Below are 26,659 nucleotides of genomic sequence, written 5' to 3' on the forward strand. Positions count from 1 at the left end.
GAATTTCTTTTTGGAAAAATATTAGTTTTAAAGAAATTCCATAAATAAAAATAAAACAATAAAACATTGTAGCTTATAGATGTGAAATAAATACATAAATATTGGGCTAAAATGTTTGGGAACCATTAGCCTGAGCTAACGTGTTAGGTTTCTGGTCTAGAGGGGCGGGTCGCGGCTCAGATTTGCGCACGCCCTGATTGGATCTCATCGATCTGTCCGTCACCCCCGGCCCCTCCTCTCCCCCCTAGTGCAGCGCTACGTCACATCATTTGGAGCGACGCCCACCCGGAAGGGTTGACTCCCACTTTTAGACCGGAGCGGCCAATGCGTTCCTCCAGGCTTTACATTTTTGCACCAACAAAAATGAAAGCCTGGTACCGAGGCTAGGGAACCATTGATGTAATAAGGCTAATTCCCTGGTAAGCAAAGTAAGCAAAGTTCTTTGTTTACCCAGGGAAGTGGACTAAGCTCGAGATGCTTGTTTACAGCCACACCCTGCTCATATAACATTTCATGGTAGGGGTTCTATGCCTTGCTCAAGGGCACTTCAGTGGTGGTAATTTTAACGTGCCGTTCCGGGGGTTCGAACTGGCGACCTTCCGGTATCAAGACCGCTCCGCAAACCGTTCGGCCACCGCTGGGTGATATGCTGTCACGATGAGGTTACCTGTATATCTCCCAGGTGTCTGCAGTGGGGAAGATTCGGATGAAACCTCCTCTCCTCTCATGTTCTTCCTTGATCTTCCTCAGCACTTTGATCTGATGTTGAAGAGAGACAACTGGTAGAGAACTGGTTCTCAAAGTGGGGTCCTTGGCAGGGTCAATCAATTATGTAATATCAGGGACCAAATGGACCCTTACCAGTCTGTAAAGGGGGATCGGTGGGGGTACTAATTGTGAACCATGTGTGTTATGGTGACATTGTATTAAAAAGTGCCCCAGAGATCTGCTGTTAGGTGTGGTCAGTGCTAATTACCTCCTCAGCGCTCATGCCCAGAGTGCTGTCTCCCAGGCCCTGTTTGCCTCCCAGCTTGACCTTTGATCCCTCTTCGTCTGGGTTATTGGCGGACATGGGTCTCTGCCGCTACCAGATGGAGAAGGAGGGGAGATAAGTCTACCATCCCTGCATCTAGATTTCTTTATTTTTCCCCAACATGTTTACAGAGAATAGGGTGTTTCAATATCCAAAAGAATTGCTGAAAGCAGGTTTTACGTCTCAGTCGCACCTAAGAAATCACAATTACTGATTAGATAGGCTAATCTAAACCAAGTTAAGCTACAGTACAACTATCTTTATAAAATGAATGCAATGGATCATTCCAACAATCCTAACAGTTGCTTAAATGACACTTCTTTTTCACTGGCACCCTCCCTGCTACATGAACTACTGGGGCCTGATTGACGACTTTGGCATGCAAGTTTGAGCTCGGGCCAATACAACGGGGCATAACCCCACAGGATCACATACAGAATTTGTCATCTAAATAGCGAGGGGATTACATTTAATTTGTCTGACGGGGCTGGGGGGATACAATGGCAGCCAAAGACTGACTAGGCCTAATCCCCCTGAAAGAAATCTCAAACGCTGGCCCTAATCAGCGCACAGGGAGAGGACGGACAGGTTCTCAGTGGGCCCCTGGGGTATTTTAACTGCATCCATGACAGTGCTGCTTTAGCAGTGGGCTTGTATTTGTAATGTCTTCAGACACTAGCTGAAAGTCTGAGACATAAAAAGCAGAGACATTGCACAGCGATGTTCATGAGAGTCTGAGTCAAGCACTGCAATGCAGTATTGCAATGCAGTCTTGGCAGGGGCCACTTTGCTAATGTAATGGGCATTCTAATCAAGATGGCATTTAGAAATCAATAACAGGGCCATCTGTCTGTGTCACCATAATCAAATACAAACTACGTAGCAGAAAGCAGAGAGTGGCTAGACTGGAAGAAATATGGTGATGTTCTTACCAGTAATATAACAGGGGTCAGTAGCAGAAGGGAAAAAAAGCAAAGCTAGATTAGTTTGGAACATGGATGAGACCGCGGAGGACTTACGTACCACTCTGGTCTGTGGTGTTCCTGTCTGTGCAGAGAAAGAACGCTATGGAGCAACAGGTGAAGATGGTGAATTGAGGCAAGCATCGACATCTCAACACACACACACACACACACACACACACACACACACACACACACACACACACACACACACACACACACACACACACACACACACACACACACACACACACACACACACACACACACACACATATATACACATTTTAGGAGAGTAATGTCATACATGCCATGTGTAACCTTAAACCTAAATCTGCTTATATACTTAGTTGCACGCAGGTGTCAAAAATATACGATTAACAAGCTCACCAACATGTCACGCTGTGATGTGTTCAAATCCAGCGTAACTCTCATAACTCAACCCAGAAACCTTTAACTTTTAAATGTCCTAATCCTTACCCTAACCCCAAACTGAATCTTTGAGGACCAGGAAAATGGTCCACACTCAGTCTATAATTCAAATTCTACTACACTTGGGAGACATTTGGCCCTCACAGTGTGCAGGGTATTTGAATTCAAAATAAGGTGGGGTAGAGATCTGTCTGATTTGGTAATCTCCCAGCAGCAGATGCCGGGGCCAAGGCTGGGTTGCAGTAGTCGAGTGGCTCAAGCCAAGTGTTCTTGCTGCTGTGGCACCATTAAGCAATAAGGCCTTGGGAGATGATTAGTCACGTGAATAGAGATGATAAAACAATACGCCACAGAGCGCAGCTCCAAGTGATCTCACCCCAACTGGGTAATTGCATTAGCAGTTGTTTTTCATGAGGGTAAATTTTCCATGAGGGTGAAAGAGGAGCTCAGTGGCAGGTTGGCAACGGCCTGAACATATAGTACATACATGACAGATCATGTACGAATGGTAAGAACATATAGAACATACATGACAGATCATGTATGAACGGTATGAACATATTGTTTCTGTTGGGCAGAAACCTTGTATCTCCATATTTCAACCTTTCCTGTTTTTTCATTTAATAATTCCATACTTGGTCATAGAAGTGTGTCGCGCAAAAGCAGCGATTCACCATTTTGCTTTTTTTCACCCAGTGCCAATTGTCTAGTGTAATCCTGGGCGCTAGACTCCCTCTGCCAACCTGGGGAGAGCAACGGACTGACCTCATGCTCCATTCCATGCATGAGGAGTCCAAACCACTTCTTTTCACCTGAAGGGGGGGGGGGGGGTTCCTCGGTTGGACGTACAGTAGCGTGTGGAAGGAACACGTTATTCCAATCAGTTCCTTTCCCCTCCATCAGGTGGGGGGGCTGGCCAGAAGGAGGCAGTTTAGAAACCAGGACTACTGCCTGTTTTTTGTGAGGGTATACTTACCCTAGGGTTCAAGGGGAGAACATGCAAACTCCACAAATAAAGGCCCTTTTGCCTATGGTATGGGCAGAGGAGAGAACACGCCCACAGCGTCCCCAGCGGGAATCAAACCCAGGATCTTCTAGCTGAAGGCGACAGCGCTACCAACTGCGGCACAGGTTTTATAAATATTTAACTAATGAAAAGTATTAACAAGACCTTGTGACTAAAGAATAGCTATAGCTACACTGGATGCATTGGAACACAGGTTATTTTTCCCATTTCCTGAATCCTGACAAGTAACAGATTTGGACATAGAATGTTTCCACCCAACAGCGACGACATGGTGCTACAAAGTATGGCAAAAACATAACATACATGACAGATAATATATGGCAAGAACATATCACGTGTGTGCGTCTCCAGTACCTGACTTCTCCTGGAGTCCAGTGGGCCTCTGTCAGACTGTGGCCGTCTCAGAAGTGGGTCCTGACACACAAAGCCTGTGAAGATGTGATGAGTTGTAAGGGGAGAATACAACCAGGAACCAGGTTTAAAATAGTATACTATGTACAGTATATTTTATTTCCTCCCATGGGCAGTAAATACTGAAAGGAAAAAAGTTTACTTCACACTGTGAAGTAAACCACACTGCTTTAAAACAACTGGTTGTGGAAAAACCCTCCATGTTCATATCTGAGGATTGTGTACATCAATTGCATCAGTGTAATACAAAGGTAATATGAATTTAAAGTCCCCACAGTGCACTACCTCTAGTCTGAACCAAATATAGCCGATCTACAAGCTCACAAGTCACACCCACGACACGTTGCAACGGGACAGGCTGTGGACTTGCAGATCTGCCATTTCTGCTAAACCAGAATAGGGTCATGTGGTTTAAGACTGTCAAATTAAAGTATTGAATTGCCATTATGCAAAGGACTGCATGAGTCCTAATAATATAATGTCTACACTCCAAACCAACGTAGAATCCAGAAGGCCTCAAAGTAAACATAACTTCATTCTACCAGTGTGTGTAAGGTGACATACATTCAACGAGGGCCTCGTCTTCATTATAATTTCCCCACTCTCAACATTACGTCATCACTCTCTCCTTACATAGCTCACCGAGAGCTAATTGATGGTGAAATGGAGAAGTTAACAAAACATGTTTACGTTGTATCTTGTGCTCGTACTTGGCGTGAATGGGGTCAATCGACAGCTCAGGGCCTCGAGGCTGTTTGTGCTACCTCATCCAGACGTCAGGTACGGACCAGATCCGTGCCACGTTCTTGCCTAAATGCAGCAATTATTGCAAACATGGGGCTGACGTGCGACTGACAGCTACACACGAGGGGAAAATGAATGCTAATGGCATGTTGTCATTATTTACAGCGCTGGGATGTGGCCCAAGTGTTATCAGCCAACAGCGCTGGGGTTTGTTTGGTGAATAATAGATGGGCTATGTTTTACATGCCACTGCTCCTTTTCCCCAGGCTAATGCCTCAGTCCAAAGATAACTGGCAATATATGGCTCTCTGCTCTGGTTTAATGACCAGGACGGGAGCCGTGTCGAGGGTAACGCATTACTTAAGTAACGCATTACGTAATAATATAATAATGAGTAACAATGTAATAGCACTTTATTGGGTGATATTATTACAGTGTATATGTAACGCATTACTTTAAGCTTCTGAATGCTTGACAACGTAATTTGTCTTGGGCTCAAACAGATAGGAGCATACAGCAATAATTATGATCTTTGCAATTACGAGCTGAGCCAACAACCCCAAAACATATCGTAAAAAAAAAAAGAAATAAAACATAAACAAGTATAAAAGGTAAATGTTACAAACTTCCACCACTGGAAGGTTGGGGAGTTCAAGCCACAGCCTTAGCCTAGCCAGGGTGCATGCAATCATGTACAAACAAGACTGACTGCATGGCGGAACGTCAGCCTAGTTGGAGGCCTCCAGGCCAGAAGATGCTATGGACCCAATCAAGATACACCACTACGAAGCTGTGATTATATCTGTCACGGGTCCATTTGGTTCCATTTGTACTCTGAGTTAAATGAACACAAAGGTTTTCACTGTCTGTTCCCCTCTAGTATGGGACCAATTTGTCAGACTGCATGTGTGTGTGCGTGCGTGCGTGTGTGTGTGTGTGTGTGCGTGTGTGCGTGCGTGCATGCGTGTGTGCGTTGCATGTACAGTACATGTGAGATTCTTTTCAGGTGCATTTATCATGATACTCCTATAAGCTCTGGCTGTTATATGAGAACACAATAATGATGATGGGACCACATGTAACAAAGGCTCATCTCATCCACCACTGCAACCTTCTGTTGTATAAACAGTGTTGATCTGCGCCTTGGGGCCAAGCATTTTTATGTCTGCATGCTAAAGATTGCTCTAGCTTGACAATGCAGGATCCAGTTTCCCAAGAAGTCTTAATGACTCCAAAACAACCAAGTCCTCTGTTGACAATTTCTCCCCCCGCAAGTCATTTAATGTCAATTAATAATGGCTGTGGTTTTTTGCACAATCCTGGTGCCCCATTATGGAGCCACCCAACTATTTTCTAATACGCTGTGCACAGAGTTAACTACCAGAATGTGGCCATTGTGAGCGTTTAACTGTAAGACAATAGTTGACTGTCTCCGTGGCTGAAAACCTTGGTCAGTGAGTAGAGGCCAATTAACATCTGTGCCTTTTGTGCAAGGTTATGCATAAACTAAATCTCATAAATAGGAGACACAGGGCTGAACACACAAACACACACAGCTGAACATGTTGCAGACTAAGTGTGTGGAGTCTGCAGCAGCCTACTGTAGATATGGAACATGTTGCAGACTAAGTGTGTGGAGTCTGCAGCAGCCTGCTGTAGATATGGGGATCCTAAACGTCTGTGGAGTCTGCAGCAGCAGCCTACTGTAAGTCTGTGGAGTCTGCAGCAGCCTACTGTATAAGTCTGTGGAATCTGCAGCAGCCTACTGTAAGTCTGTGGAGTCTGCAGCAGCCTACTGTAGATATGGGTCTGCAGCAGCCTACTGTAGATATGGGGATCCTAAACTTTTTCAGCTGGAGACCCAAAAGATACATTTGTGTCTACTTGGGACTCAAATTTACAAAAATACATGATGAATGAATCACAAGTCCTATTTCAAAAATATACCAAAAAGCTTAAAGGACCACTTCACCACTTTTCAACTGCATTTTTTTCCTACTCGGTCTGTGTCTCATAGGAGGGCTGTGGGCAGTTCAGAAACCGTCTTCCAATGACATCATCGATGGGGAATACAAGCTAATAGAAACTGCAGGCTTTCTAGTCCTGAAAAGTTGCAATGCGAAAATGGAAGCCATCGTTAATCACGATAATGAAAATCTAAACATTTTTGTAAAACAATCTTTGTTTTTTAAACAATCTGCCTAATGATGATGTCACTGGAAGACGGTTTCTAAACTGCCCACAACCCTCCTATGAGACACAGACTGAGTAGAAAAAAATCGTGCTATTTTATCATGATTATTAGTGAGGACCTATTATTATTATGAAGATAAGTTGAAAAGTGGTGAAGTGGTCCTACAAGCTCATGTTGCATTGCAATGCCTTGTGAGCTTCAGAGCTTGCATATCAGATAGTCAGAATTTGTCACTCGTTTCTGAAAATCTAATTACCGGTATTCTTTTGTTTTAAATGATTGCATTAAAATATATATATATATATATATATATATATATATATATGAACAGTTAAGACAAGAAGGCATTTACTCATGATGACCCAAAAAATGGGCCCACAAACCATTTGTTTGGGAAACACCGACCTAGAGCAACAGACTTCACACAGCTCCTACACAATAAAATGATGTGTTAATTGAACTCTGAGAGGGTACAAATATAACCGAATAGGCTGGCATTTGTACCAGCTCGAGTTACTGAGGATTTTACAGGATTGTACAGTAAAGGAGTCCACAAAGCAGATATGGTCTACACAAGCAGTGAAGCACCTATATACGTAACAAAGCAATCCATAAGAAGTGTGGTGGTTTAATCAATTAAAGATAGGAAAACATCATTTTAGATTTGAGCTATTTAGCATGGTTCTCAAAAATAACATATTTACAAGCACCCTGGCACAAAACATGGGAGGGTCCTACCTCTCCTACCTACAAACGTTCTTATGGACCTGGGCGTCTTACTGTATGCTGTCTTACTGTAGTCCTTGACTCCTACCTCTCCTACCTACAAACGTTCTTATGAACCCTGGGCGTCTTACTGTATGCTGAGGTGTAATCATCGGAACAAGTCATTGAAATTCTCCCTGAGTGCTAGTTTGACACATGTACTCACCAACAAGAGAAAACATGTCAGATAGCATGCTGGACTTAATCTTCAGGTCCAGAGGCGCGTCACTGGAAGGAAGGGAAAAAAACTATTATGTACAATATTTATCCACTTAAACTCTACAGTACTTTGTTGGCTGTGTCCCCCAGGGGTCTATACTTGATTCCCTCTTTGCCTCTACCAGAAAACAGCATATTGATCTACAAACTTGCAACGTTTTTCCCCGGACCCCCTTCATTCATGCTCAGAAATTAATTCTGCTCCTTTAAATCTGCTGTCTCTCCACGTCAACTCCCTTCACTCTCATTCGCTACAAGCCATCTCACTCACGGCCACATTCCCTCAGTGCAAATCAGACGGTCCATTTAAGCATTCATTATTCTGCATTCACTCTAAATGCTAGCTGACACAGGAGTTGTTCAAATGTCGTCGTTCAAATTCCCTCCACCAGCTTTCACTTTTTTCTTTACACAAATACCATCATATACCATAATACCGTGGTGAAATGTCAGGAAGGTATGAAGGTATGAAAAGATTGATCCAGCCTAAGTCTAGTGTTGCTTCTAAAAAAATTGATTAGCTGTCTAACCTTAAGGACATTTTCTTGGTAGCGTGCGTTTCTAGCGGAGGAAGTCAAGATAAAAGCTTTGGCAAAAACTCTCACCCTAAGGGTATTTATCAACATGTGAAATGTAAACAGCCTTTCAGTGTAACAGCTACTGTATTAACAAGTGCTTTTTTTCCTCGAGGCCTAAGTGTGTTTACACGTAGAAGAAGGAGAAGAAAACAGAACTAGAAGTAGCATATTCCAAGAAAAACACTGGTCTTTGCCGTTTTGCAGCATGAGATCCTCCGGAAACAACAGGCGAGATGAACCAGTGACTAAGCATCCTGAGCTGATAAGATGGAATCACTCACCAGGCCAGGGAAGGAGAGAGGTTCACCTCCAGCAGCCAGGGTTTGAGGTTGGAGTCGATGAGCACGTCAAAGCCATACAGCTCTGCAAAGAGAGGGACACGGTGGGTGAGTTTTCACTGTCGACAGAGAAAGTCACAATAACAAGCTCCTCTGATTGAGTGATTAACCAGAAGATCATGCATGATGTAAAATAGATTAAAAATAAAACATAACAAAATACTAAAATAAATATAACTGCTTGAATCACACAGGTGCCTTATCCAACAGCCAGGTTTTGGTTAGATATTTATTTAAACATTCTCACATTTGTAGTAACATGTAATTTCATTGCTGTATCGAAGCTGTTTCATTGAGAAGCACCTACTAAATGTAAAATATCCCCTTCCAACAAGAATTTAAAAGTTAAAACACACATGACATTAGCTGTGCTGGCACTTAACTTGATATATTGAGATATTGTGTGCCACCCTGATGTGAGAAGAAAAAATGGAAAAGAAAATCTGAATCATGGTCAGCCTGGACAAAGTTAAAAGGAAAACTAACTATACGCACATGGGTGAGCACAGTGAGTGCTGGGTTAAAAACGTACTGAATTAAAAGTAGAACCGAACACCAAGCCAAAGGTAAAAAGACATCTTTAACTCATTAAGACTTGAAGCCGATTCTCAAAATATTTTCAGAAAAAAAAAGGAACAAAAATGTATGTTACTATATCAGTTGTGCTTTCATTTCAAGGACCCCAAATATCGTATGTATTTGGCTGCGGACCCCCATCTCAAAATATTGTGTTGCAGGGATCCCCAGAAGCAAAATTTTTAGTTAAAAATGTTTAAAAAATATCTATATATTCAAAGATTGGCAGAAATCTGAAGAGAAAATAGCAGATCCAAATGGTAAATAAATGGTGCATTTATATAGCGCCTTAATCCAAGGCGCTTTACATAGATTGTGCATTACATTCACCCATTTACACACACATTCATACACCGATTGCGGCGGAAGCCATACAAGGTACCAACCAGCACATAAGGAGCAATTTGGGGTTCAGTGTCTTGCCCAAAGACACTTCGACATGTAGACACGAGGAGCCGGGATTCGAACCGCCGACCCATGGATCATTGGACGACCTGCTCTACCTCCTGAGCCACAGTCGCCCTGATCTACAAGCTCATAGCACGGAATAAAGTGAAGCGCTATGAGCTTGTAGACAAAGTGACACTACATTCCACTGAAAATCAATTGACTTCATTGAATTGGCTCCTACTTATGTGTGACTGATGATGGAAGAATTTTATGGTATAAAAAATAAAAGTATCAACGCAATTTTGAAGTGCAGTCTTATCACAGGCCCCCACAAAGTGTCAACTGGCAATGATGGCAAAGGCCTGCGTCGTTCTGCTACTGATTATGTGGCGTATTGTATATCAAATCACTCAAAAGGAGAAATGTACATCAAAGTGTGCTACTGAGGGATTACATACACATTAGTGCTCCTCTGGAGCTGCTTACATCAGGCCGTGGATCAAGAAGTCAATTGCGGTTGCGAGGAACATTTTCATGCATGCCGCCTGTAATTCTTTCCGGCCTACGTATGGGTATCATTGTCACCACGTGTTAACAAGAAGGACATGACTCCATTAGCGACAGAACAAAACGACCGGGCTCAGTCACAAGGTCAGTGTTTCGTATGACTGAGGTGTAACAGAAAGAAAGGTGTGATGAACTAATATAGATGTTATATGTAGGGCGGAAACTTTGCATGTCCAAAACCATTACTTTTCAGGAAATGCACATGCTCTGGGGGGATCCCGGTGTACAAACTGGATCATCCATTCCCTCTGGCGTTCCTGGGGAAATACTGTACAACCCTGGCCTGTGGCAGCCTTGTGAAAGCCCTCCTCACCACTCCCTCACACTGCTCTGGGGAGTGTCATGGCAAGCCAGCGGCCCCCCCACCCCCTGGCCCCAGCTGCAGCCAGGGGGGGTGGAAAGTTAAACCACAGCATTTCACAGGGATAGGGCAAAGCACAGCCTTAAAGCCAATGGAGTGGGAGGGGGGGGTGGCGGGGTCCCTCCTAATGGCACTTCAAAAGAACATACTCTGTTTTGAGAATAGGCCAGAGGGCTGGTGGTTTCAAAGCTGCCATAACCAACGTTGTTTATTCTAGCATCCGCAGGTCAATGCCAGTGTTAAGCACACAAAAGCCAGCGTGACGGCGAGCGATGTCTTCTCACTGTGCTTGGCTCGAAATATGACAGGCAGAGCACCGCTAGTTCAGCTGGACGAGGTACATTTATAGGGCCGTAAATTACAGATGGTTTACGGTACAAAATAACCAAAAAAAACCTGTTGGATTAATCAATTCACATTGAGCCTGTGCCTATTAAAAGGTGCTTCTAGGAACAACAAAGACTAACAAGAGGTTAGTCAGATTGAGACTTGGCCTAGCGAGATGTCTGAATCGATCTTCTCTGAGCAACGAGCATGCACAGTGCTCTCCAATATCTAAGAGCCCAGACCTCCCCAGCTTACTCTTGGAATCCAGACTGTCTACACTTCTTCAAAACACTCATGAATTTTCTTACTCTCCATCTCTTTTTTTAAATGCTGTCAATCTCACACGCTCTGCATGTGACAGAGATTTGTCTAAATCCCAAAACAAGCGCCCTGATTGCGCTTCATTTAACATAGTCCTAAAATTACACTATGGGGAGTTCAAAGTAACATGATATATAATCTTGAGGTTCAAGATCGGTTAGTATTAACAACGTACTTACTGTGTACAGCTGAACAAAGTTTGCCATAGTACTGTATGTTCTCGAGACATACTGCAATCTAAGCTGCGATACCCATTTTTACTTCAGATGTGGGATTGGATGAGTACTTCGCCACTTAAACCCAATATACATGATACGTCGCTGACTGGTGTCTCTACTTGGTCCCCACCTTGTGTGTGTCTCTCTACATTTGATTCCTTCTGTGAAAAAAGCGGATCTAAAAGCTGCTATTTTTTGCTGAATGTGTGCCTATTATCACATGCCCAGACTTGGGATGCTAGGATTCATGTGGTTAAACAGTAGTTGTTAAGCAGAAGACAAGGGATTTGAATTTCCATTTGCAGGCTCTTTATTATATAAAAACACACATAGACAGACACACACACAAACACACACACACACACGCAAAGAGAGATACAGAGAGACTGAAAGAGAGAGAGAAAGAGAATCATAAAACATAATGTATTAGTCTTGGGGAACGGAACACTGGAATAAATTGGTTTGGGCCCAGAGAGCCTCATCAGTGGCACCACAACAACAGGCGAAAAGGGGGGGGGGCGGGGAGGGGTTGGTGGAACGGCACCACCTCGCCAAAACCCCGACAAGCAGACTCCATGTGCAGCGCATTTTCCTCCAATTAGGAGCAGACGCCGTTCCTGCCCCACAAGCCTGCGGAGCCGCTCACTAGCTAGACGAACGTTTGTTCTGTGGCTCAACCGCTGCCTTTGGGGAGCGCTGTTAATGTGTCCACAGAGCCCACAACAAGCATCGCAGACAGGCAGAGGAGGAACCAGTGAACATACACATCACACCCATTAAAAGAAGGGGGTGGGGGGAGAGAAAGGAAAAAAGTTGACAGGAGAGAAGAAAGCACGCATGATGAAGAGGAGTATTTACTTATTTTTGTTGCCGTTGGGCTGGGCACTGCTCTAAAACTCCACACACCACAAGAGACATGACTCCCCAAAACAACGATCGCTCCCCGCACCCCGCCCCGCCCCTGGCCACGCACATTGTTGGCACGGCAGAACATCATGAAGCATCCTTCATGTGTTGTGTGTTTTTGTCATCAGCTACGACAATTGAATTAGCCTTGCATCATTCTCAGATAAATGATCTGAGCTGCTTCTCTGCTGTTGGGAAGTGATGAGAGATGAGCTCCGAGCCAGACACACGACAGACGCCCTGAAGACAGCAAATATATAGGCTAACAATATGTAGCTCCATCTAGACATAGGGGCCCCCCGGTCCATTTATCGCTCTATAAAAGACTTTGGATTTCATAACAGGCCTGGCCATGATGGTGATCATGGTACCCCTACTTTTGCTACAGGAAAGCGTGTGTCTATCTGACAAATGTGGGACAGGGAGGGTGGTTCAAAGGCGAGAGCCTCAACCACACTGTGCACTTAATGAGGAACGCTCACTGGAACACAGGACCAGTAAGTGGAATGTTTTGTGTGTAATAAAATAGGCCTTTGGCTTGGCTAATCAGATCTCAGTCAAAACATCTCGTAATCAGTATCCCTCAGTAAAAAAGCCTGTCCATTAATCATAAGGCAGTGGTAAGAAGCTACATGGGTGGCATTCTCCACACACACACACACACACACACACACACACACACACACACACACAGTCTCACTCTCTCTCTCCCCCTCTCACACACACAATAGCCACCACACACAACTCTTGCAGAAGAAAAAAAGAACAGAAATGTGTTGTTTTTATTTCTTCCCACAACAGACATTACAGCGCTATAAAAAGATTTTGTTACCGTATAGGCCCTGTAGATAGGCAGGACAATTTGGGCGGAAAAAAACTCAAAAACCCAATTTGAAAAACAATAAACAACGGATTAGAGACATTAAAATTGCAAGGAGCAATTTGCCCCAAATTAAGATTATAACTTGCTTTATGGCCTCTTGCATGGCTGCTGTCCAGACAAGGCAGAGAACTCACTGAAACGGTATAATGTGCGTTTTGAGGGCGTGTTCCCTCGTCTTATAACCACACTTACTCATTAGGCTACCATACACCACAACGTTATGACTAGGACTGGGCGATATTAGTGCTTTCGCAAGATATTTACACAATGAGTGGGTAGCTAGAATAGTCAGGTATGTTTTGCATCACTTTCGTGGTTGATTCATCGATTAACGGGTCAGTTTGGTCTTAGTCAGTCAAGCCTTAGGTGATGGCCGTTTGCCATGCATTTTGTCCTTGTACATCTCTAGATATAACACTTGCATTATGCCAGTGTATAACTTTCAATAGCCAGTTTCTGCATCATTTGATAGTGACATGCAGTGAGAGAAAAACAGGAGAAGTGGGAGAGAGAGAGGGAATAACATGCAGCAAAAACCAAAAAGCCTTGGGTCAGATTCAAACCCCGGACTGGCTGCAGGAAGGACTATAGCCAATTAGCCATACGTACACGGACAGTATGTGAATGGTATTAAACCAAGTCATGAAGTAGTCGTGGATAAATCCCTATGACAATTAGTCAACTAAGAACTTCTCTAGTAACTCTAATGCAACTTTTAAAACCAATGGAAGACAACACAATCATATCACTATTATTTCTATCCCAAAACTCAGATGAATATAATATTCATATATTGATTTTCATTTTTAGCTTATTGGTCCACGGCGACAATATCAAGTCAGAGCTTTTGACAAGCAGGAAAAGAGGAGAGATAAAGTTTAAAGTTTAAAAAGGCAGTGCTCAGAAAGCACGTCTCTGCGGTTTGAGCTTGGATTTTATTTGAGAGGGGAGTGTAAAAAAACAAAAAAAAACATTGTGATATGATACTGGACTCCCTGGAGAACACACACTAAAATACTCAAACCATGGAACCAAATGGACCCATAAAGGGGCAGTTGGTTCCAATGGTACACTCTTCGAGCTTACATGAACACAAAGGATTTTACTGCACAGACCTGTCTCATGTTTTACCCCGGCTCCTACATGTCTCTGTATGCCTGTGTGTGTGTGTGTGTGTGTGTGTGTGTGTGTGTGTGTGTGTGTGTGTGTGTGTGTGTGTGTGTGTGTGTGTGTGTGTGTGTGTGTGTGTGTGTGTGTGTGCGTGTGTGTGCGTGTGGGTGTGTGTGTGTGTTCACACACACGTGTTTGAATCACACATTGCATGTAGCAGCCCACCTTGAGAGAGAGGCAGAACAACAGAGAGATGTCGAGGGTGGTCCGCTGGAACTGTCAGTGTCTGCCTTTGGAAAGCTAATCCTGCAGTGAACACTGTGAACGCTGTAATTAAGTCGCCCAGGGCCACTGAAGACAACAAAATTACACGATATTCAACAGTCAACCGATATCTCAGGAGGTTAATGGGCATGTTCTCAGCAGACCACAGTGTTTGTGTATCATAATACACAAAAAAGGGGACGGACCTAATTGCCTTGTGCTCCTCGCAGAGTGATAGTATTGCGGTGGTACGCTGAACGTATTGAATTTGACAGGCTGCGACGACGTGTGCGTTTTGCTTGCTCGTCGACGTCCCCGTATTATTCGGCATGCCATGGGATGATGGCGGCGGTACGTTACCGCAGCAGCACCGCCCTGTCGCATTCCTCCCTTGATCTGGCAGAGGCAACATCCCATTAACAGAGATGGGACACATAATCTTTATGACGAACAACCCAAAAATGAGACGGATGAAACACGCTGACATGTACAGTAACATGATACTTTGGCATGTAATAACACAATCCTGTTTACCGTTGGCCCTCGGGGGCCCTCGTAAAGTCTGTCTGCATGGAATATCCTGTTTATTATTGCTGTATATAAGAAAGGTAGATATAAACAGATACAAACCTGTCAGCATCTGGAATAATGTGCGCATGTGTAACAACTTAAACCATATATAGACATGGTTGACTGGTGCTCTGCAGGCGTGTATACGGTACTTTACTTTTTTCCCTCTACACCAAATCTTAACATAGCCGATCTACAAGTTCACATCACATTGTGTTGTGAGCTTGTCGATCTGTTATTTCTGCCTATTGTGGTTAAAGCCCTCAGTTGGGACTGAATGAATGAGTCACAGCGGAACCTGCCCAGTGTTTTTGTCGCTGTTGTTGTTGAGTTTCTTCTACTCTCGCTCTAGACAGATGTTGATTTGTGTCCGACAGGCGTGCATGAGGCCCGGATTAAAGCCCCCGCCACAAAACACAGTATTGCCCATTAATGTAACACCAGCACGGTAAACGGCTGCTCAACCCAGGAGTGATGCTCGGGGCTCAGATAAGGATCTTTATGCGGGCGGTCGCCAGATAGCGTAAATCCACACCCCTGCCGCAACGCCCGCAAACACAGCCCAAACAACAAGCACTTGGGTCCCTATTATGTCTAGAGAAAGCTCATCCAAAGTGCGAGGCCCCCACTGTTTTTTCTAACGGTGGGGGAGAGTAAAGAATTATAATAATTTTGAAAGGGAGAGTTTGGAGGAGAGGAGAGAGGCAGGACTGAGGCCCTGAGTGGAGGCTTGGTCTATGTGCAGAGAGAGAGAGAGAGACAGAGACAGAGACAGAGACAGAGACAGAGAGAGAGAGAGAGAGAGAGAGAGAGAGAGAGAGATGGGGAGGGATAAAGAGTGTGAGAGAGAAAGATAGAGAGACAGACAAATGGGGGGGGGGGGGGGGAGAGAGAGAGAGAGAGAGAGAGAGAGAGAGAGAGAGAGAAAATAAGAGAAAGTGTGGACAATTAGTGCCAACACCAACACGGGTAATGGCTCCGAAATGGAGTTCACACGAGCTTGGTGCTAGGCAGGAGCAGCCAAGAAAACAGTCAGCCTAAAATCAGACAGACCTGAATGGTAACAGAGAGGAGGAAACGAATTCCTGCTTCAGTCAACAGGCTTTCCACTACTCTGCCGCCAGCAGGCAGGAAGGGTCCAAATACCTACAACTACACAGTCAAATGCTGAGTCTTGAAAATCAGCAGTTATTCTGTGTACAACTCCAAATAACATGGAGTAACTAGACAATCAATGTGAAAATGAGAGGAAATATGAAAAATGTATGTGTGGCTCCATGTACAGCTGTGCGTGCGCGCCCTTATGTAGCATAAGAGAGTTCTAAGAAAGTGTTAGAAAGCAAGCCACAAGCATTAAGACTTCTACATTAGAACATATAATAACCAATCTCTCAAGACAGATTGATTCTGTTAACAGCAGAATCTGTCAGCACCACTGCCCTAAACTTGTTAGTGTTGTTATTAGTAGGAATAAACACAGAAACATCCAGGCAGAAGCACCCAGGAGGAAGTGGACTAAGAAAGGGGACGAGGCGAGCCAAACAGAGTTCCTGTTTCAACCAAAAAAAAGGAGGTGGCACTGGTGCCCCCAGAGGCAAAAACAAAAAGGAGATTTTTCTTCTTCTTTTTACTGAACCAGTTTCCAGATTGCAACATAACTAAACTAACCCTAACCTATTTGATTTAATTTCCTCAATAACAAACCTACTGTGCTCTCAGTCACAACCAATGTTTACTATTTGGTTCTGAAAATGACAAAGATTGCCATCTCAAAGTGTGCCCATTGCTCTAAATGATTTGGTCAAATCTGTGCTGTCACATTTGGCTAAGAGTTTCTTGTGAGTTATTAACATTATTAATGTTATCACTTATCCTCTACACAAATCTCTTCTTTGAAAATAACTGATCTAAAAGCTCATGAGTCCCAGGGTGTTGTGAGATTGTAGAAAATAATTATCTCGCCTATCATGACATGCCCAGAATAGGGACACTAGGGTTCATGTGGTTAATCCTTAAGAGAAATGTATTCTTAAACCTACACGTATATATCATGTATATATCATATCATTATGTGATAAGCGTGTAACAGACAATTTGCTGCGTGTCACTCACTCCCCATCTCTCTGTCCTTGTTTCCTGTCACTCTATCACTGTACTTAATCTACTTATCTGAATAAAACCCAAATGATATAAATAATAGATAGAATAGAATAATGGTGGACGTGGTACCAAAACAGTTGGTCCTGTGTGGCACAAACATCTTGCAGGCAGTGGCAATGTGAAGCTCAGCACTCAGCACAGCTTTGATGATTAAGTCCTCCACCTGGCTCATAAGTACTGGAAGAAGCAGAAAGGAGGAGAGGGGAAGAGAGGGGAGGGGAAGAGAGTGGAGGAGAGAGGAGAGGACGGAGGGGAGGAGAGTGGAGGAGAGAGGAGGAGAGAGGAGGGGACGGAGGGGAGGAGAGTGGAGGAGAGAGGAGGAGAGAGGAGGGCAGTGGGGGGGTCAGTGATTTACAGTATACTTGTATACTTTCCCAGTTGAATGCATCTTCTTTATAATGAATTGCATTTTTATAGCGCTTTTATAGTGCTCAAAGCGCTTTACAATGGTTAATTAATTCATGCATACATTGGGAGGTGAAGCAGGTGAAGCAGTCGACACCAGCGTCCTCACTTCCCACATTCACACACCAATGGTGGCAAGCTTACACCAACCGACTCATTGGAGGCAATGTAGGGTTCAGTGTCTTGCCCAAGGACACTTCGACATGTGGACAGGAGGAGCCGGGATTCGAACCGCCGACCCAGGGATCATTGGACGACCTGCTCTAACTCCTGAGCCACAGCCGCTCTTTGTCAAGTAATACATAATACAAAATATCAGGTAAAAGTAGCTCCCAGGACTAAAATGTAATTTAATCTTAATGTTCCCTCTCAAAACGATGTATTCGTCTTTTTCTTTTCATCTTATCTCAAGGGATGGTGAAATTAAGTGCTGCTGCGAACCGCATGACTATTATTTTTTGGAAATCTTTGCATGGATGCCGCAGTTAAAACGTTTGGAAAAGGTTGCCGAGGATGAGAATGAGAGAGAACGAGAACTCGACTCACATGTGGTGTCTCTCCCCTCTTGTTTCAGATACCTCAGCATCGCACTCATGCTCCATTTGTTCCCATAATCCTCCACTTCTGGGTCATCGCAACTGACAAGGAACAAAAGACAGAGAGAGAACCTCAGTGGCTTGGGCTTTTTCCAAAACCCCTATAATGACCATGTAACAACTGACAGATGACTCCATCTGCGTTCCAATTAATTAGCACCCGTTTAAAATGAACCTCTTGAACCCTAGCATCCCGATTTTTGCAGGAGATTTGATGTGGAGGGGGGAAAAGAGAGGACCAAGTGCAGAGCCGACCCCGGACAACTAAGTATAGAAAATCTAAGTGGTTAAAATACCGTAGATTTGACATGGCGTTACCTGACGTAGTCGCTGCTCTTCTTGTTCACGCTGTAGTTGGTGAGATGCATGAACTGGTTCTTGATGTTCTTTGAAGCACGGTCATACTTCACTGTAGCGAACCTGTGGGGCAGGGCAAGAATCAACCGGTCGGCCCAGGCCGTAGCGTAACGGTCTGGGCACCGGACTGGTAATCCAGTCGCAGTGTGCCGCGGGTTCGACTCCCGGACCCGACACGGCCTTTACTGCATGTCATCCCCCCATCTCTCTCCCGTTTCCTGTCAGCCTACTGTCTGTCCCTTCAAAAATCAATAAAAGGCGTAAGCCGCAAAAAAATCTTAAAAAAAAAAAAAAAAAAAAAAAAGAATCAACCGGTCACTCATCATGGCAAACGGTCATAATGACTTCATTCACATGGCCGACTCCTGACCAAGCGATGGGACACTTTAACCACCTAATAGCTGAGTTACAAGCTAACAACACATCACATCGATTGTTGTGAGCTTGTAGCTTGACTAGGTTTGCACAAAAAGTTAGTTTTTTAATTCTTTACATTTTTTTATTATTTTGCATGGTGAGCTTATAGATCTGCCATTTTTGAAAATGTTGAAACATTTTGAAAGGTAATTCAAATGTTCCACCTATGATGGCATGCTCAAAATAGGGACGCCAGGTTGCAACTTTATAATTTCAAAGATTCAGTTCATATTCCCCTCCTCTGCGTCTGAGAAGGAGTGGGCGCCACATGTGCAACAATGAGAATTCCTTGGCAACACCGCTCGTACCTGAATACCATCAAACCCAGTGGAATGTCAGGAGATAAAAGTGGGATTCGGAATTTGGCCAGGATGTATAACTCACAGCTCATAATCAAGTGCAGCAAACGGAAGGGGGCCAGTCAGTGTCGCTCCGTGCAGCAGCACGATGGAACTGACCTCCGCCGGTCCACACAGTCATGTTGTCCATCAAACAGCCCACGCCTCCCCTACACTCAAGCCTGATCATTTCAACCCGACCTCCCTATTCCGGACATATTATAATTAATAAGAGATCATTCGGCAAAAATAGAAGAACATTTTCCGAATAGCCGATCAGATGATCCGATGTACAAGCCCACAACATGTCGCATTGTGACCTTGTAGATCGGCTATTTTCAACGTATCGATTTGTGTACAGTTCTAAGGAGCGAACCAAGTATAGTCCCAGGGGGGACCCCAGTCAACTAAGTATACATATATAGTTTAAGTGGTTAAGCATCTTGCTCAAATGGGCTCTGGAAAGCTCACGCCCTAATATTCAATACAGTCTATGGACCCACACAGAAGTCATCAATTATCCTTCTGTTATATCTAACAGTGTTTGATTAGCCTGATGTACGGTTGTTGAGACAATGGGGAGCTTTGTTTAGATTAGAATACCCCCCCAGTGCTGAGTCTGTAAAGTTGAGGATGCCCTCTACTGGTCACTGCATCATGTGTATAAATAATTGTCTCACTTAGTTATTTCATACTCTCTATGCCCATTGCCTACAAAGTGGGGTCCGGGTACCCCCAGGTGTCCTTGGGGGGGGGTTCTAGGGGGTCCCTAGGTGTCCTTGGGGGGTTCTAGGGGGTCCCCAGCTAAAGCAGTTGACCATCACCATCATAGTATCCACTTTATCCGTTTATAACGTTGGCTTTTGAATTATTTTAAACACAAATCTTCTTTTCTGGAGGTCCTTGGCACAAAACATTTTCAGATTGGGGTCCGCAGCCAAATATATATCAATTTGGGGGACCTTGAAAAAAAAAGGGGGGGAGGGGGACTACTGATTTACATGATACACATCTGTCAGCTCACCTGGCTAGGCCTTCTTCGTACACATAGATAAGGAGGGGATCGTATGATGTCACCAGCACGTATAACCGCACGTCAAATTTAAAGTCTGAAAAACAAACAAACGCAGAACATTCGTCAAAAATAGTGACAGGATCATGTTCTCAATGGATGGTTAAAACAAGGCCACAAATGTGTCTTTATACAGTTAAACCCTGTATACTTCAGTTGAACGGGGGTCCCCCCAGGCCAGGGTTCGGTCCCCTCTTTTTTTCCGCTCTATACCAATGGTTCTCCAACCTTTACATTTCAAGGTCTCCCCTTAACTCTGAGTGTACAAATGGAAGTTGGTTATTTGTACACTGTCAAAGTTACAGATTTGTAAGACCCTGTAAAAGAACGGAGTGTTTTTGAAATACACTTTGAGAACCACTGCTCTATAATAAATATCCAATCAACGAGCTCACGAATGGTCGGCAATGTTTGACAAATGTTCGCATATTAAGGTTATCAATGTAAGCTTGAGAACTTGAATCCACGGGTTCGTGTGGTAAATACAGTGGGACAACTGGAAGAAGAGCTCACCGTCTATCAGCAGGGGGTTGCTAATGTAGCGAGATACCAAGATGTTTTCATCCATAGAAATCTGGTTTGGCTGTGGATGACACATGGTAATATCATACAACATGGTAAGGTAACTAATCAACCCTTGGGTTGATTAGTTTACCTAAGTATAATTTTGCATAGAAATAACCAAAAGTAGAAGCATGTATTGCACATAATAATACTAAATATTATTGCATTATAATTATTGATGCATTAATGTGTAAAGCAGTTTGGGAAGGAGAGGCTTATTTTAACTACCTTCAATACTGCTGGGCAGCTTGTGACCGCCTGGATCAATATACAGTAGCCTCGTTTTATCTTAATCTATAATAATGCATCCTAATTTATATCATTTATTTTATATTGTTTATGTCAATCTGCAAAGTAACTAAAAGGTATCAAATAAATGGCAGTGGAATACATCATTTGCATCCAAAATGTAGTGGAAGTATAAAGCAGCAGACAATGGAAATCATTGTAGGCCCGATCCTCAACGGCACTCTATGAAAACCCAATCCGCTGGTAGGAGCTAGGTCATTTATGAGGTTAAAATGTGTTGCAGGTGCTGAAGCTGAGATCGAGGCAGGGAGGAGCAACTAACCTCAGGGCTGGCCACAGTTCAGAGAAAACTAGAAACTAAAAAAAAACCTAAAAAAAAAGGAACGACCTTCTTTTCCAAATATCACCCTGACATTCTTTCCACTGTTTCATAAAAATGCCTGAGAAGAAGAAAAGAAGAAAAAGAAAACCTGTATACGTTGTCCAAGAGAGAGAACCTTGTGGACCTCCTCCAAGAGCCCATGCCTTGAAGTGTGTGATCCTCAACAAAGCTTATTAATGGCTATGATACACACCAAAGAGGACTCGATCGACAACACCACTCCCGTCCACTAATATACTGTCAAATCCTCAGTGGTAATGGTGTTGTAAGTGATGTTTTTGTTTAGTTTTTTAGTTTACGTTACAGCTCAATATTCAGATTTTTGGAAATCATGAAATAGTGTTTCTTCAGTAAAATGGGTCTACGCAATCCAGTTCTTTAGTAAACATAAAATAACATTTCCCGTCGGGATAAAAGAAAATCCAATCAGGAGAGACAACTCCACAAAGATGATTTATCAGCTTCAATTTTATAGTGTTCAAATTTGTCTGCTCTTTTTTTTTCCTGATCACTTCCAATCCAATTCCAATCACTTGTATGCTACAGCATACAGCAACTATTACTATAGGAATGTACAAAACAAAAAACATTAATTAAATTCCCTTTAACTCAGAGAATTACAAATGGATTTTACTATGTAACATCTGGTTGAGCAGCTGTGTCACTTCACATAGCGTTTTCTGGAAGGGGACTAAGCTACCATCGAAATGTCCGTCAAGAAGACTAAGGGCTCTATTTTCGTCCCCGCCATTACCCGCGACGCTGCCCGCAAGTCAGCCGCTGCCCGCAAATTACGGGTATAGCAGCTTGCACTGTCCCTAGATGGTATTTTGGTCCAGCGCTATCCATTATGCTGAAACCGCTATTTGCCCCTAGAGGTGTGGTCATGGGTCATGGGTCACGCTTTCCCCAATATGGCTATTTTGGCCACACACATTTGGGAAAGCTCATAGTGGAGTTTAAAAGCACCCGTAACCGTAAGCCATAATGTCAAATCAGTTTGGTATAGAGCCAAACTTATTAAGTAATTAAGTATGGGCCTGCAATGGAGATGTCCGGAGTCAGGCTGCTTCATCTCTCCTTATTCTCCTACGCATTTCTCTGATTGTAATTTTCCTATAATCAGCAGAAGTGAGTGTCCACTGTATTATTTGATTTGTGCCGTGCATTGTGGTCGATTCCATTTACTCACTTTCATCCATCCATTGCACAGAAAATAATTAATGGATTACAATAATATAAAATTCCCCATAATCAGTAACACGTAGATGATAATTGTGTAAGTCAAATATGGTTCTATTCAAACGCAATTAAAGGCTAGATGGTAAAGAAGGGTGTCCAAAGTCTGTCCAAAGAAATCCAAAGTATCCTTTTCGCTTGATAACGTTTCATAGAGAGACAATACGATCACGATCTATATACCAATTGAAAACTGGAACTTCATAGACTACACAGAACTTTGAATTTTACAAAACAACCATCTATCAAATATAAATGTATTCCAAGGCAGCAATGCTCGCTCTTCCAATGGAGATGTCCGGAGTCAGGCTGCTTCATCTCTCCTTATTCTCCTACGCATTTCTCTGATTGTAATTTTCCTATAATCAGCAGAAGTGAATGTCCATTGTATTATTTGATTTGTGCCGTGCATTGTGGTCGATTCCATTTACTCACTTTCATCCATCCATTGCACAGAAAATAATTAATGGATTACAATAATATAAAATTCCCCATAATCAGTAACACGTAGATGATAATTGTGTAAGTCAAATATGGTTCTATTCAAACGCAATTAAAGGCTAGATGGTAAAGAAGGGTGTCCAAAGTCTGTCCAAAGAAATCCAAAGTATCCTTTTCGCTTGATAACGTTTCATAGAGAGACAATACGATCACGATCTATATACCAATTGAAAACTGGAACTTCATAGACTACACAGAACTTTGAATTTTACAAAACAACCATCTATCAAATATAAATGTATTCCAAGGCAGCAATGCTCGCTCTTCCAAGGGCAAAGAGGGTGAGAACCAAGATAGATTGCGCTGGGGATAATGCATGGGGATAATGATCGTACGGTACCTATACATAATGTAAGGGGTAGCAGAGGTGTTTTAGGGATTTAGGCAGGTGACAAAAATAGCCACCACTTAGTGGGTGAACGCGGCCATTCCTCAATGCTAAATCCCCAAATAGTGGCTTTAGCAAGCTCGGGCCATTAGAGCCCTAAATGTTTCTATGAAGGAACGAATTATGTCAGGGAACGATAGTGGTCTTACGTTGCTGACCAGGTAGATCCCCCTTCCTCTTGAAGACGCCACTGGTTTAATGATCCAAGGTCCCTTGTCCTTAACGAAACAACCTGGGCACGAGGAGACAGTGAGTATACAGTTCAGAATATGCAATAAGGGTGAGTGTATTGTATAACCAGCTCTGTAGGGTTCCCACTCTCAATGACCAACTCTAGGGCTAGGCAGCCGATATGTACAAAATCAAATATCACAAGATTTATTTTTTACCAAAACATTAATTGTGATATCCTTTTTTTGTTTTTCATCAGGGCATAAATAGCAGATCTACACACTCAATGCATTGTGAGCATGTAGACCTTTGGCTATGTTTTGCAAACATTTATAGTTCAAACTATCTGGTATAATATCACAATATCAATATATTGCCACACCCTATGACGTCAAAGGACTACAATGATGGTGGGTTGGCAGTCATCCATATTTAGGCCATATCATTATCGGCGAAAGATTTTCAAAAACGTTCAAAGTTTTTAAAAAACAGCAACAATAGCATGTATCATAACTTTATTTTTTTAAAGATGAAATATGGAGATAGAAACATACTGTATGACACGGGGTCATGATCCCCTTCAACCTCCCCGTATATTTTTACTTTCATTAACTATACAGGTAAAGTCTCATTGAAATAAATTATCTCTTATGCAATAAGACCTGTGGATGACACATCCCTGGTCGACAAGGGATCCAGCGAGGCTCCAAATACAATTTCATGACTTTTCCAAAACTTTTCTCCTTTGATTATAGCATAACTCATCCAGGCCAGTGGAAAATTTGATTTTTAAAATGCCATGCCTTTTCCAGGTTTTCTAGGAGAGTGGGAAGTGGGAACCCTGGCTTAGGTGCAAGGTCTTTGAGGGAAGCTTACTGCAGAAGTCCTGGTACTCAGACGGAAGCACAAAGGTCTGGGGAACAATGTGGAAGTTTTTAAAGCCATGAGCCTGCTGCATTCGCTGGATGTTTTTGTACAGGCGATCTTTGCGCGTCAGTTCATATGACCTGGAAAACAAGCACAGCCGCTGACCTGTTAGTTAAAAAATGTTCAAGCTCTGCTCAGTGTGCTTGTTGAGAGAAAAGTAAAGTGCAGTGAAAACACAGTGGCAATAAGACTCCCTTCTGCATGACATTATGATTCATTTCATGTTTTAAAGAGGCACGGGTCCAAACTAAATGCACTTTGCAGTGGGAGCCAACAAACACAATGACTGATCTGAAGGTCTTAGAAAGGCTCAGCAGCAGTGTAAGATGACTGAATGCGCAATGCATCTCCTGTGGATGTGAGTTCAGAGGTGTGGGGGCATGTAATCATCATCATCATCATACTATAATTAACCGAATGTCTGTGTGTCTGTGTGTGTCTGTCAGAAACATTGCCGTAACTCCTTACTGCCTGCACCAATCACTCCCACTTTTCACACAGGCATTGACCATATGAATATGGAGGGCGACACATTAATGATTATTAATTAATGTATTAGTCAATTACAAACGCACCCAGGCGCAGTACCCTTCACGGCCACAAGGGGGGCAAATATTGTATGTATAATTGATTGATTTATACTTGTACTTTACCCTTCTATTTTTCATTGGCAATTGGTGCTTGGTTGAATGGGGGTAGGTGGGACAATCATTCCCTCTTTTGTGTTCCCACGTGTAGTTAGTTAGTGTACTCTCAATGTCTTATGTTCCTTCAATACAATATTGTCTGCCTCAACAGATACAACTGAAGACGTGCACTGCACCTGGGAAAGTGGTTGACCTTCTGGAAGTCTTGAAGGCTGCGTAGGAGATAAGGCTTGAGATGTGATCCGGTCCACATGAGATTAAAGTCATTACTATTTGGATGAACCTGAAACAGACAGACATTCTGGTCAAGAGAAAGTCCAAAGGCTTTGTCAACAAATTTAGATTCACTGCACACAAATTACCAATACCAAGGTATTATTTAAAAGCAAAATATATATATTATATTATATATTTAACACCAAGTATAGTAGTTGATGCTAATACAGTGCGAGTTTCCAGTCAACAACAGCAGCATTATATTCTGATGTCCATCACATGTGACCGGTCGGTTAGCATGGATCTAAGAAGCAGATCAGATACTCAGCCACTAATCTGGTGAAATATAGCCTACTCTCTTCAAATCACCTCAAAGCGAAAGTCCGCTCAAAAGCTATTTTCATCACCATTTTACTTGATGTGTTTTCTGTTTTGTTTTGTTTTATTCCAGCCATTGGTGGGGATGCACGTTTCTTTCACCAACTTGTCTAGGAGAAAGCCATATGTTTGCAATAGAGGGTTATTAAACTCTGGCTCTATATGATGCTGTGGCAGACACTCATCTGCCTTTGATGACGGTTTAGTGGGAGTCCAGAAGCATTGAAGAGAAATAAAAAGAGAATTAATGGTAACTGTTTGAAAGGAGTGATAATGAGGACCAATACTTGTTTATTTCCATTGTGTATTTTCCAGGTTTCGACTAAAGCCTGATTTATATTTAGTTGCGCACCAGAGTCGCACACCGAAAACAGCAGATCTACAAGCAATGTGACACGTTGGGAGCATGTACTGTAGATCAGCTATTTTTGGTGCACGAACAAGTTCAAATCAGAA

The 26,659-nt window shown here is 43.0% G+C and overlaps 1 protein-coding gene across 1 annotated transcript in view; it reads right to left on the minus strand.

Moving 5' to 3' along the window:
- ttll5 (tubulin tyrosine ligase-like family, member 5) overlaps positions 1 to 26,659 on the minus strand; it is a gene marked incomplete at both ends in the record, with an annotated part of 101,622 nt that overhangs the window by 71,572 nt on the left and 3,391 nt on the right. Inside the window, 14 exons of the mRNA XM_083791588.1 lie at positions 668 to 759; positions 977 to 1,084; positions 2,057 to 2,098; positions 3,809 to 3,882; positions 7,735 to 7,796; positions 8,647 to 8,728; positions 17,426 to 17,533; positions 18,308 to 18,399; positions 18,676 to 18,777; positions 20,494 to 20,578; positions 21,055 to 21,124; positions 24,014 to 24,096; positions 24,912 to 25,042; positions 25,786 to 25,892. Coding sequence (XP_083647714.1) covers positions 668 to 759; positions 977 to 1,084; positions 2,057 to 2,098; positions 3,809 to 3,882; positions 7,735 to 7,796; positions 8,647 to 8,728; positions 17,426 to 17,533; positions 18,308 to 18,399; positions 18,676 to 18,777; positions 20,494 to 20,578; positions 21,055 to 21,124; positions 24,014 to 24,096; positions 24,912 to 25,042; positions 25,786 to 25,892 — 1,238 coding nt within the window. The remainder of the gene's footprint in view (positions 1 to 667; positions 760 to 976; positions 1,085 to 2,056; positions 2,099 to 3,808; positions 3,883 to 7,734; positions 7,797 to 8,646; positions 8,729 to 17,425; positions 17,534 to 18,307; positions 18,400 to 18,675; positions 18,778 to 20,493; positions 20,579 to 21,054; positions 21,125 to 24,013; positions 24,097 to 24,911; positions 25,043 to 25,785; positions 25,893 to 26,659) is intronic.

The sequence above is a fragment of the Protomyctophum parallelum genome (genome assembly GCF_964188405.1).
Source record: "Protomyctophum parallelum genome assembly, chromosome: 20".
Lineage (NCBI taxonomy): Eukaryota > Metazoa > Chordata > Actinopteri > Myctophiformes > Myctophidae > Protomyctophum > Protomyctophum parallelum.